This window comes from Odontomachus brunneus, unplaced genomic scaffold (genome assembly GCF_010583005.1).
Source record: "Odontomachus brunneus isolate Ranch 3 - 2012 unplaced genomic scaffold, Obru_v1 Obru_scaffold_039, whole genome shotgun sequence".
Classification (NCBI taxonomy): domain Eukaryota; kingdom Metazoa; phylum Arthropoda; class Insecta; order Hymenoptera; family Formicidae; genus Odontomachus; species Odontomachus brunneus.
In genome coordinates this window covers 1,842,488-1,855,239 of record NW_022639489.1, presented here as the reverse complement: position 1 = coordinate 1,855,239, position 12,752 = coordinate 1,842,488, and the positions used below count along the sequence as shown (strand labels likewise).

The 12,752-nt window shown below is 41.5% G+C and overlaps 1 protein-coding gene and 1 long non-coding RNA gene across 4 annotated transcripts in view; one reads left to right on the top strand and one right to left on the bottom strand.

Annotated features, from left to right (window-relative positions):
- Positions 1–5,153, top strand: part of LOC116844075 — a 15,565-nt gene extending 10,412 nt beyond the window's left edge. The window contains exon 2 of the long non-coding RNA XR_004377981.1: positions 1,731–5,153. This is a non-coding gene — a long non-coding RNA (uncharacterized LOC116844075). The remainder of the gene's footprint in view (positions 1–1,730) is intronic.
- Positions 514–12,752, bottom strand: part of LOC116844068 (zinc finger SWIM domain-containing protein 8) — a 125,654-nt gene continuing 113,415 nt past the window's right edge. The window contains exons 2-21 of one of the 3 annotated variants that reach the window (XM_032815177.1): positions 10,309–10,560; positions 9,271–9,446; positions 8,203–8,513; positions 7,345–7,771; positions 7,002–7,253; positions 6,632–6,931; positions 5,916–6,527; positions 5,653–5,829; positions 5,386–5,572; positions 4,935–5,121; positions 4,697–4,853; positions 4,412–4,608; positions 3,632–4,124; positions 3,408–3,536; positions 3,103–3,316; positions 2,728–3,020; positions 2,552–2,656; positions 2,096–2,463; positions 1,827–1,976; positions 514–1,739 (exon numbers count right to left, since the gene is read on the bottom strand). In XM_032815177.1, coding sequence (XP_032671068.1) covers positions 1,673–1,739; positions 1,827–1,976; positions 2,096–2,463; positions 2,552–2,656; positions 2,728–3,020; positions 3,103–3,316; positions 3,408–3,536; positions 3,632–4,124; positions 4,412–4,608; positions 4,697–4,853; positions 4,935–5,121; positions 5,386–5,572; positions 5,653–5,829; positions 5,916–6,527; positions 6,632–6,931; positions 7,002–7,253; positions 7,345–7,771; positions 8,203–8,513; positions 9,271–9,446; positions 10,309–10,560 — 5,054 coding nt within the window. In that variant the 3' untranslated portion in view covers positions 514–1,672. The remainder of the gene's footprint in view (positions 1,740–1,826; positions 1,977–2,095; positions 2,464–2,551; positions 2,657–2,727; positions 3,021–3,102; positions 3,317–3,407; positions 3,537–3,631; positions 4,125–4,411; positions 4,609–4,696; positions 4,854–4,934; positions 5,122–5,385; positions 5,573–5,652; positions 5,830–5,915; positions 6,528–6,631; positions 6,932–7,001; positions 7,254–7,344; positions 7,772–8,202; positions 8,514–9,270; positions 9,447–10,308; positions 10,561–12,752) is intronic. The other 2 variants (XM_032815178.1, XM_032815179.1) reach the window with 2 other exon arrangements.

Below are 12,752 nucleotides of genomic sequence, written 5' to 3'. Positions count from 1 at the left end.
TATATATATATATATATATATATATATATATATATATATATATATATATATAGATATATATATATATATATATAGATATATATAGATATATATATATGTGTATATATATATATATATATATATATATATATATATATATATACCAGATATTTAATGTAAGCAATGAACTCTTTATCGCCCTATCTCTTTTTCTATGTTAATATATGATAGATGTCTTAAGAATAAATCATAACAAACATAAAGAAAAGAAAAAAAAAAAGAAAGAAACACTGATGTGTTCACCGCTATCATTTACGAGCCACCAATTATGTTAATTGTCATTGAGAGAATAGTGAGAATACCAACAATAAATATTCATACACTACTGTTTTATCGTCAAGATAAAACGGGAAGCGCAACACTTACATGCCAAAGAAATCTACGAAAGGAATGTAAACATATCAATGGTATTTCGTAGGACACGAGACTGGCGTTGCCTGGTGGATAAGGTGGCTCAAATCTGAAGGTGATATGTCGGCTGTATATAATGTGTGTTTTCTTCTTTATTTGCATCTCAAATTATTTTAATTTTAAAATTACAGAGATCATTTTGTTTACGGATTGTCAATAGTGACTAACGAAAAATATGTTGCGATCAGGTATAGCATAAGTCTACGATACAGTAAAAAAAATGAAACAAAGTATAATAGGTTACAGAGAGAAAAGAAGAAAACGAAGGGGGGAAAGGCGTTACGACTCACCAGGAGACGCTAAAGCGCCACTAGAAGAAAATTAAAAAAAATTCGCTTCTATATAAAAATTTTGGCGTAACGTTAAGTAAACTTTACTTACATACGGATCTGATCCTACGATCGTTATATATAAATAGACGATATTAATACTCGAAATTTGTTTACAAAAATAAAACAACACGGGAGAATAATTAATTCTCTACCTATAAATGAAAATTAAATTCACTATCTAATCACGGCTAGAAAGATAATGAAAGAAATGATCCGACCAACGATTCCCTTGCGTGTCTAACATGAGTCCAAGTCCATACGTAAATTTTGATTCTTGGCCGTTAATATAATACACATATATCACTTTATGCAAAAAGATGCTTCTATAGATCAGTGGCGCGCGTTCATCATCATCTCTATATAGATTTTAGAGAATCGTATATATCTAAAACTTATACTCACGGCTGCTGTTATACTTAACTGCTGACTTAGTGATACCTAATCTAACCTAACTCATCCTCGAAGTTATATACGCTTAACTAAAATACTTTGTGATCTAAATACATTAACTAAACTTAAAATATATCTCGAGCGTCTCTGGGATTGATCCCTTGAGAACCACGGCCGTCAGTTGGTTCTTGCCACGCGGACGGTCCCGGCATACCGGCCATCATCTGATGTTGAGGAGGAGGCGCCAATTGATGCGTCACTTCCTCGACGATGCACGGTATCGAGATCTTGTCCCAAGCATACTTGTTGAGAGTAGGGTTGAGGGCCAGTCCGTGAACGCATACGACGCTCTGTGGATGGGAGTGACAGGGGTGTTGGTGCTGCAACACGAGAGTTGTGGTCGTAGGTGGTGGTGGTGGCGGCGGCGGCGGCGGTGGTGGAGGTTGGGGATGATGAGGAGGAAGGGAGGTGAGCCACGTCGCGGCTGGCTCGATTCTGTGTCATTTGCCGGTTTGTTGTAGCGCCGTGTTAATCTGCGTCCACAATTCTTTATTGCAGGATTGAGATCTAAAATCGAGAACATCGGTATAAGCTCGAATACTGTTGGCTCCGTTTGCATTCGATCGCATGATAAAGAATTTCGGACTCGCTCACCTTTTAATGGATTGCAGCCACTCTTTGAACTGAGTATTTCCTTCAGGATTGATCTGGAAAGCAGCCCGGGCCGCGCATACAACACTAGCGAACTCTTCGTAATCGCTAGACGTTAAGTGATACAATTTTTGATGCATACACTGAATATACCTGAAATCAAGAATATACAAAGTGTTATTTGGCGCTGACTGGAAAAGGCAGAGCCTCTGACTTAAAAGGTAACTCTAATCTGTTACTCGGTCTTTGTTCTGATAAAGAACAATACTAACATCTGTTGGCACTTGTGTACTAGCGGCGCCAATAAGGCAGATCTCAAGTGCTGCAAAATGAGCGCCGGATTGTTTCTAGCAAGATATTGAGCCGCTTCCAGAGCGACATGATGGAGAACGAAGGGACTGACGATACTGTTCACAGCGCAGATACAGAGCTGATGCATATATTGTGTACCGAGACGCTTCGCGACTCTGAGCAGGAATTTGACATCTTCGCCATACGGTGGATTTCGAGCATACTTAGCCTGAGGTCGGTCGTCGTGTACTCTACGAGCCAAAGTCTCTAAAGCTAACATTCCCACACGATAGGCAGAGACGAGTGTCCGCAAATGTTGCTGACTGAACGGTTGATTTTGCCTATGCACCTGCGACAACAAATTTAACATTTTTATTTGTACCACAAGACGCACACACGAAGTTAATCTTATACTTTTATTGTACTATGGAAATTACCTGAGGTTGAGTTCTTACAGTCGATATTATAGGTTGTGTTTGGACCAACGGCGGCCCGGGTAAGGTATTCTGTCCTGGGAGAGGACCAGCTACTCCCGCTTGAACCTGAGTGAAATATGAGTTAATGTAACTCTCCAAAAGAAGTGAAAAAACAAGTAACAAGATAACGCGCTTACATTAACCGGCATAGGATATAAGTGATGAGCTCCTGGCGTCGGTGGAGGCTGTGCAGTGTAATACTGTGGCCCAGGTGGTGGTGGTGCGGGCGGAGGTGGATGATGAGGATGTGGGGGATGTTGCGGATGCTGAGGATGTCCCGGATGAGGTGGGAACGCGTGGTACATCTGCATGTGCGGAGGCGCTGGCGGCAGAGTGACACGATGAGACGGCATTGGGCCGCTGAATGTGGCGATAGAGTGGTGAGGATGTACAAAACTGAAGGGGCCTACTGCGTACGGCATGCCGACTCCTGGAAAAAAATTGCAATAACGTATGTTGAGACAGTTTGACGATATTTTTTATAAGAGCAGAGCGATTTTCGTTTATTTTACCTAAAGGTGCCAAAGTTGTAATTGTTGGATGAGCGGAGTACGGCTGAGGTGGGGGTTGCGTGCTAGTCACAACAACTGCTTGAGTCGGCCCCGGCATCATTTGGTTATTCGGTAAATCCACGGGAGGCCCCGGTTCAACTAACAGTACCCCATTGAGATCCAATTGCAAAGGATCATGTGGAACTTCATCCTGCTGGTCACCGCCAGGATTTCGCTGTTCAAAAAAGAACACGAAGAGAAACGTATTTAATAAACTAATCGACAAACACACATCACATCCGCACACCGTCAAGCTTTCAACTTACCCGGAGAAACAACTCGTACCAATACTTTGCCACTTGGAAAAGCACTTCTGGGTAAACACCACCACCTTTCGCGGTGTTTTCCACTGTGATGCAGGCTTTCTCCAACATAGTTTCACTCTGCTCCTTACACTGTAAGAGAAGAATAAAACATCGTGTAATAATCAAACTATATGTAATTAACAAAAAATAGAATGTAAAGTATAACTCAATAGCGTCGTGCATACTTGAGATATAGCTCTCTGGATTTCATTGGGGTTGAGAGCGTGTGCGTGCGGTAAACAAGATAAAGCGAGCTCTGCCGCCGCTCTGACCATATTCGGGTCGCTTCCTCTCGAAGACTTATCGGCTATACTTGCAGCCTCCGGTGGTGTCAAGTGGCCTTCCCAGCTATCGATGAGGAACCAGATAGCTGGGGCTCCGATTTCCATCGCCTGGCCTGTTATCCAGGATACGTGACTCGAGTATGTGCGACTGAGCCAATTTGGACTGACACAATTATGCAGACCGAGGGAATATAAGCCAAGTTGAAAAGCGCACATGTGAAGCGCTCTATGCGGACCATGATGATTCTGACTGGTGGATGGTTGATGGAACAATGAAGTGGAGCTGGTGCCACCAGCCTTCGCCAGGACTGTTTTAGCAAGTTCACACATGAAATGTGCGCTCGCTTCCGACGGCTGGTTGGGAATAGACGGATATACTCTTTTACTCTTATATCTGGACACAAAAAAGGAAAACAGAGATATTAGACACAACTCGTCGCACAACACATATATTTTATTGGACTGTGTAATAAGTAATTTTGGACTTTTCAGGTAAAATGAAATAGTTGTTTCAATATTATAGTTTTATGAAACAATGTATGTACAAAGGATGGTAGAAAACGGTGTATACATCGTTAAAATTGTAATTTGTCATAAAAATACAATTATCTTATTTTACCTAGCAAAATCCGAAATTATTTAACCCAATATTATAGTATAATTTGTTTCACAAGCACATACCGTTCTTTAGTTCTAATAGGCACAGATGGCTGAACAATCTGCGGTTGTATAGTCAGCGCACTCATACCACTCTCTAGCTCTGCGCTGGTGCTGCTGTGAGGTCTACTGCTACCGCCGACGATATTATCAGCATTCCCACCGTTATCCGTCCCGGCAAGAGGCGACGAGCGTTCATCATCGTGAACACATCTTGACATCTACGATTTTTACGAGAACGACGTTAAAAATCACACGAGAACACTTCATATTATAAGAGAACCACAGTTTTTCTTGTGATCTTCTCACCTCGCTTTTAGTAGGTGGATTGGAGGTATAATAGCTACTGAGAATGGGTGATTTGATTAGTTGATGCACATCTCGGTCGAGTAATTTGTCCATGATTCTAGCCAATTTGACAGGATCGTCTTTGTAATGAACGAGTAAAGTAATAGCCAACTCCCCTCTGAGAAAGAAAGAAATTGCGTGTTTTTATCTATATTATCACGCATACACACAAACGCACGCTAATATTAACAAAAGTTACCTCTGTCTACGTGTTCCTTCGCAAAGAAGTGGATGATCCGCTTCGCTCACATTCGCCTTTAATCCCAAGACAGCTACGGCCGCGTCAAATCCGAGATTCGGATCGATCTCTGCCGGCAATTTCACTCCTAAGAAGCATTCCATCTTAATTTTTCTATCAACCTTATAGATTGACCTGATTGATTGACCTTATGATTTAATAAACAAATTTTTAATTAAATATGTCTAAGTATAATTTAATTTAAAAAGTATATTATTTAAAATTAATTTATTTATGGGAAATGGCATGAAAATATGGTGCCAACAAGAATTTGTATTTTGACAACGCATTTAGTGTTAAATGATCGTCAAACTAAAGTAAAATTACATGTAAGACAAATATAACTTGGAATTGAATGATCACATTTAACGCTAAGTGTGTAGTCAGGATATGAATCAAAGTTATTGCATACTTGGTACGTCAAGCGCGTCATATATGAAACTAGCTAGCATGATGGGCAAGAGTGCGTGTCCTCTCGATCGCATAACACCGTCCCTTAACTGTTCTGCTCTCTGTCGTATCATAGCTAATTCCGCCGGTCCTAAGGGAATTCTTTTTAATAACACTACTAATTCGCTCTCTTGATGAGCCAACTTGACCTGGTTAAATGGAAAGTAACGATTAATCCTGAGTGAACACAACAGAATTCATTTCCTACAACTCCTAAACCTGATCCTACCTCCAACGGTTTCGTGTTTGCCGGCGGCCTGGCCATTTCTAAGCCGAAGAGGCCCACGCGAAACGCCAGATTGTGATGTTCCGGATTCTCGGCCAATACAGTGCATAAGAATCCGCATTTCGCCAGAGTCGCCGACGCGAGACACGTTAACTGGTGAGACGCCGGATTCACGTGTTGCTGTAACGTCATTACATGATTAGCTGGCTTAACATTGCGCCGCATTGATTCAGCGGGTAGTCTCTCTCCATTTGTAAAGACGTTACCTTTTTCCGTTTGCTCTTCACCGGCGCTGGCGGTCCCTCGATCATGAGGTCGGGCGGATTAGCCAAGAGTTCCTCGGCTAGCTGTACCCCAAGAATACAAGCCTCTCTCGTGTGACCGTGAGCGTAGAGTCCTTCCGCCCGCGAGAACAGTATGTCCCATGGGTCCTCGATCTTCTTCAAATTATCTAAAACTGTACTAGCGTCCGGAATAGTCGTGGTGTGGGTATTGCTTTTCACGTATTTGCTTGGCAAACCACTGCTGCTGGTCACGGTCTTCGGATCATAATAATATACATGATATTCATCGCCGGAGTGACCATCACTGCTGGACGAGAGATTCTCGTCCTTGAACGGCCGTCTGGCTTCTTTCTCTTGATCAGATTCTTGTTCACTCTTGACGGTGGTGTTTTTAGAGACATGCACGTGCGACTTGTCGCAATTCTCCGGGAGATTCATACTACTACAGTCAATCTCACAAACGACTTTGTTATTACTACTGTCGTTACTATCACTATTTATCTCGGACGATGCGTTTGAGCGGGGATTGTCCGAGTCTTGAGCATCCTTCAAGCTGACATTGCAATTAGAAGACGACTCGCTGCCACCTCCCTCCTGAAACAATGCGCGATATGATATGAGGAAATACGTTAACGTAAGCGAAAACAACGTTAACATTCATTACGAAACTTGAGCACTGCATGAGAAAAATAAATAACCTGCGAGTCGGTGTCGCCACAGTTGGTCAGCTGAGCGCAACCTTGGCTGACGAGCACGACTTGAGTTTCCGTTATGTCAGGAATGTCGGTGTCATTCTCACAGAAACCTTCGGAACTAACGCTGCTGCGATTTCCGTCGCCGCCGCCACCTGCGTTTCTCGAGCACATCGAGAATTCTCGGGGATTCAATCGTCGTCTGTCCAAATAACTAAATTCGACCAGACCGACGTTCAACGGCCGTCGACTGTGATGATGCGAGATCGGTGGTTGATAATTCAATACAGCCGAACTGGAATTGACCTGAGGAAAAAAAGCGTTCGTCGAGCCACAGCCGAAGTCAACAAGAGTTTGTTGAAAAAATGATACTGACCTGATTCACCTCCGTTCTCGTGTCACCAACATGTCGGAAACAGGTGAAAGGACAATGATACATGGGATTACTACCAGCAGTGTAGGTGATCCCAGGTAAAATGTACTCATCCCAATCCAGGTAGCAAGCCTCAAGTGCCGGTTTGAATCCCGTGAAAACCGCGACATCATGTTTCAGGGAATCCTTCTGCATACCGCTGTTGTTTCTATTGTGCGAATTGTGCGACACAGAACTGCCACGGCTTTTGGTGACCTGCGACGACAAGCAATTAACTCGTTATAAACCCGTTATAAACTCTGTCAGGATTACGTGTCGAATGTATATAGAAGAACGCGCCGCTCACTTTGTCTATAATCTTCAAGTGCCAAGTCATAAACTGAGCATGCAACATCTCGCGCTCCGCTGGTGAGAGGCCGGGATTCAACGAGGCTAATCGCCATAGCACAACGATTTCGTCGCAGAGGGATGAGCACGCGTGCTGAGAAGCGTGGACGTTGCTGTTCATATTATGTTTGCCACCGTATCCGGTGCCGTTGAGTAACGCGACCTTGGTGTTGAACCACCAAACGAGGATCTGCTCGCAGGCCATGCACTCCTCCGTGATGATCTCCAGAAGAGGTATGGCGTTACGGTCATTCCGCTTGAACATCTCACGCACAATAGAGAGAAGGTTCCACATCCCCTCTGGTTCGCGGCCTCTAAGTGGTCGAAGCAACGAGGCCCATTCAGCAGCGGCGGGTGGCGCAGTGGTGCTTAGATAATTAACGTCACTGAAAGTTGGCAGAAGAAAATAACGTCGAGTCACGCGACATCGTACATAGTCCGGTGTAATAGCAGCCTTCACACATGAAATTTTACTTGTCTGATGTATTTTTTATGGCAGGTTCTAGAATGGTACAGATGATTGGAGGTTTTATCACACTTTTTAGGTGGTGAGGTTTACCTTTACGACATTTACCTTGATGAGTTTTGCAACGCCGACTCTTGGAATCAAATAGGAAAAATATATCTCTTGAGAACTACTAAAAAACCAAGTTTTTTATTCAGGATGCGTTACGAAATTCGTCGAGGTTAAAGCGTTGCAGCCTTGAATCACCTGATACTGTATATAACTTTATGTGTGAAAACTATTATGCCGGTCTATAATACATTTCGTATACACCTCGATCGGCGATCTACAGAGCTCGTCCGCAATATTCACCTGAACACGATAGGAGCGGGAACGCAGAACTTTATGAGGATCTTCTTTATGTTATCGTGCAACGTTTTCTCGTCTAAGTACCAGGACGTTTGATCGTGAGTGGAGGCTCCTGCGGTCGGGTCGGGCGCTCCGCAGTAAATGTTGATAGCGCTTGGTTGCATCGACAGTAGCTCGTCCAGCAGCCGTTGAGCAGTAGGTAAAATCTGCTGCGGTAATTCGCTGATGAGATACTGGGCAAACTTTTGTAGTTGTTCCCGATGTAATCTCGACAGAGACTCGCTGACCGGTGCCCTTAGACATACTTGCGTTGGCTAAAAGAGTGTTACAACATTGAAATAATTGTCTCTTCGTGAGAAGAATAAAACAATAAAATATAATACATGAAAGTAATATAATAATATAATAAAATAATATAATAAATGAGTAGAATAAATTTTTAAGTATATTTTTAAACAATATATGCTTTACTAATTGTTCTATACTGTAACAAAAGATCAAAATAATAATTATTAAAATAATTATAAATGTTAAAAAAAAGTTAAAAAAATATCAGTCACACACAAAATAACTCAAATCGAATTAAATAAACTCAATTTAAGAACTGTGTATGGCGAATCAATTGGTCTGATTCTTTCAACAAAATTTTGTTCCTTTAATCTCTTGTTATATAAAAGAATCTCAAAATATTGTTTAATAAGTTTGTCCATGAAACTGACCTGAGATATTATGTTAATTTATTTGCCGTTTAATTTACTTGATTTTTTTCATCAGAAGTGGAATTACTCATATTATCGAGTAATTTAGATCATCTTTTTGGTAGCCGAAAAAGGATATCAGTATTATACAACTACATTTCAATTTTTTTAGCGCTTATCGTTGTCTACATTTGTAGTTAAAAATCCTACGTTAAATCATCGATCTGACATGATTTTCCTTCAATTTGACTCGACTACAGCTTGTGCAATTTCAACAAAATTTACACAATATCAACATTTGACTTTTTAACACAATTGTTTCTTTTCACTGCCTAATTGTTTTGTTTTCAGTGTAACATTACTCTTTCCGTACCATGTGTATCCTGTGTAGGCATACGGCTACCACATGCGCACACCAGTAGGCCGTTGAGGAGCAGGTGCAATTGCACGACGTGATTTTCCGTCGATCGAAGGTCACGGCAACGTTGAACTGAGGTCGCACGCCGTTCGGTACCATTTGCGGGTTCACGCTGGCGTTCAGATGGAATCCTGTTTCAGATGCGCCACAAAGGTGCGATTAGCGTGCGGTCATCATCATTGAGAGCCGAAGTGTTTAACACATTGTTGATCTGATGTTTCACACGCTTGCTCCCGGGCCTTGCTTTGACTACTGTCAAAACATGAGACAACTCGTGGACCGGCCAGCGGTCAGTTTCGATCAGCAACAAACAGAGTTGAGCAAGTTAATTTTTTTCAATCTAAATTATATATAAGCTTCAAGCTAACGGCCATAATAAATAAACTTAATTTATATTAAAAATTTTATATAAACAAGAACTAATTCAATTAAAAGTTAACATTAAATTAATTTACTAAAGGTAAAAGTTAATTATGTAAAGCGATATATATTTTTCTGCATATTTAGGTTTTTAATCAAAGATTGAAATAATAAAAAATCAAATTATTAATAAAAAAGTAGGCTTTTATAAAAAAAAATACTAATGTTATGTGCTCAGGATTTTATATAAGATGAGAACATTAATGCTTAGAAAGATCAAACAAATTCTCTTGTCATTATTTTTTTTATTTTTCTTGTTCTGCACTTGCAATGTTTAGCATCTCGCAATGATTTAAGTATTGATGGATTATTTAAACTTATATAAAAATGTTAATAAGTTAAAGTTAACGTTTAAAAAAATAACTAAGTTAAATACTTGACTCGTTTAGAATTAATTAAATTAGCTTAACAATTATATTAACTTGTTAACGTGCGCGCGTCTTAACTTTTAACTGATCACCTAGTTATTACCCAACCCTGACAACGAAACACGTGTTTCCTCATGATCAGCCAACAATGTGTTACGAACAACAGAGAAGTTTCCAACACATTGGACGAGGCACATTGTCTTACCGATTTGCAAAGGTTCCTTCACGCTTCTGGAACGGAATAGATGTTCTCCGCGAAGGAACTCGTCGGCGCTGCCATTCGCCAGGCATGAGTAGAGGCGTATATCCTCTTCGTTGTCGGGAAAGCTCCAGAAGGCGATGCGCAGCTGGAGCTGTTCCGGTACCGGTGGGTAGAAGTGCTCCACCAGCTCGAAGGGGATATGAGAGGCGACGCATCGTGCTGCGAGCTCGCACAAAGTTGGCACCAGTTGTCCGTCTGTGGAAAAACGAGATATTGATCATAACAATGTCTTTTTACGTGCACGAAAAAAAAAGATCTGCTACATATGGACAATTCAATATAATTCGCTGTATGTAATTCCCTGCAACAAAAAAGTAGTTGAAGCAGTAAATTATGTTTAGTTGTCCATCTGTAGCAAATTTGCTACGTTAGCCACTTTTCTTGTTGTAGAAGCAGACTTTCTTGTTATCACAGCAAGAATATGGGTTCCTGCAGCAAAGAAAAAGTAGCTAACAGCGAATTATATTTAACTGTCCATACGTAGCAAATTAGTTTGCTGCTGCAGCGAATTATTTTTTTCCGTGTGGCGATGACTCGAAAAAAAATTTATCAGTAATTGGTCGCAAGGATGAATTTACAGTGTCGAAATTAGTGTCGAATGCGATACGCCCGTGAGTTTGCGACTTTGCCTCTCTTTCTTTCTTTCTTTCTCTCTCCCCCTCTATTCCTTTCTCTTGTTTTCTCATCCACGTGCAAACCGCACCCGCTTATTGCGCAGCTGGAAAATAATTGCACGGTATTTCAGCCGTCCTCGATATTATTACGACACGCGCACCAGGCTCGTGTAGAAAAATAGTTTGTCGGGAGTTAGCCGCGACAGCAATATTTTCTTGCAACCGGTGAGCCGCGGAACACAACGGGGCAGGCACGTAACTATCCCCTATCCTCGCGATAACAACCGAGCGCGCTTTGCAAGCTTTCGCGAGCGAGTTCGCCGCTCGCGTGTCTACCGGCTCGGCCGATTTTCCCGAAAGATAAACTCGATGACGCAACGCTCGGGGGAAAAAGGGAGCAGGAAAAAGGAGAGAGAGCCGGAATTACCGTAGATTTTCGCGAAATCGTTCCGGGAGCCTTACGCATAACCTCCCTCGCGCAAAATTCGAAGCTTCAATGCAGCGGACAAATTGTCTTTTTAAGGAAAATTCTCTCCAATTCCAAAGAGACTGAACATGACAATTCACTGACAGAACATTTTTGTTAAATAATACAGCATACTAATAGTACATTGAGAGAAATTACTCGATAAAAAATTAACAAATGGATATTTTCGATCAAAATACCAATAAATTTTCGTACCCGATCAGGAAACGTCCGATGAAAAATCGGTTCATAATTTTTTTATTGGTTTATTTAATAAAATGCCATTACGATTCGACTAAATATCCATTTAGAATTGCAGCATAAATTTAATCGGAAATATTATAATGCAGATTTTATTAAGCTTAATCTACAATGTACTCTTTGCTTCCTGTTTCTTGTTCTTTGTCCTTTTGTGGTTTAAGGTTTTTTCTGGCTTTAAGTAAAAAAAGAGATAAAGAGAAAGAAACAGAAAGCAAAGATATATTGTTCATCAAGCTTTATTGAGGAAGCAAAACATATATAGCGGCAATACAATTGTTTGGTTGCAATTACCAAACATTGATCCCAATTCAATCAAATTGTAATTCGGTGCACTAAATTTTCGTTTTGATAATAAAATTCCTTTTTCAGTATGGCTCAATTCGTACACTTGTTTTCACTCCCCTCTTTCTCTCTGTCCCCCCTCTCTCTCTCTCTCTCTCTTTGTCTCTCTCTTTCTCTCGCTTTCTCTCTTGCGAGAGAACGTGCGAGAGAATGTTTCTGCGACTAACAACGCGCGGCTTTAATGAGGGACAATAACGAAAGCAGCTCATTAACAACTTCAAACAGCGGCGCGGATAATTACGGACGCTAATACGTTTATGCTCGTTCTGTGTCGCGTCAAGCAGGAGACGCCGCCGCCGTTTCTCTCTAAATGGCTTCAATCGAAACACCATTCGCTCGCGCGTGCAATTATAATAGTCGGTTGCATCAATTCGTGGCGCGACGTCGGCATCGACAAGCGCAACGCAGAAAATCATTTCTCCGCTCGCATGAAACGCGTGTCACACGTCTACCGCGTCCGGATAGAGCCAAAAATACATCCGAATTATACCCACGCGCTCGGCCGCCCTCGCGACATGATGTAACATTAATTCCTACATCACTCTCCTCGGATTATCTCTCCGCGAAATGGTAGCAGCCGCGCGAGCAGTCAATGGGAATAAGTGGATTCGTCTCGCGATGCGGGCACGAGAGGGAGTCTCACGCGAAAGTCCGCATTTAATTAAGTTTGGATGCACCGAGAATAACTCGGATAATATCGCGAC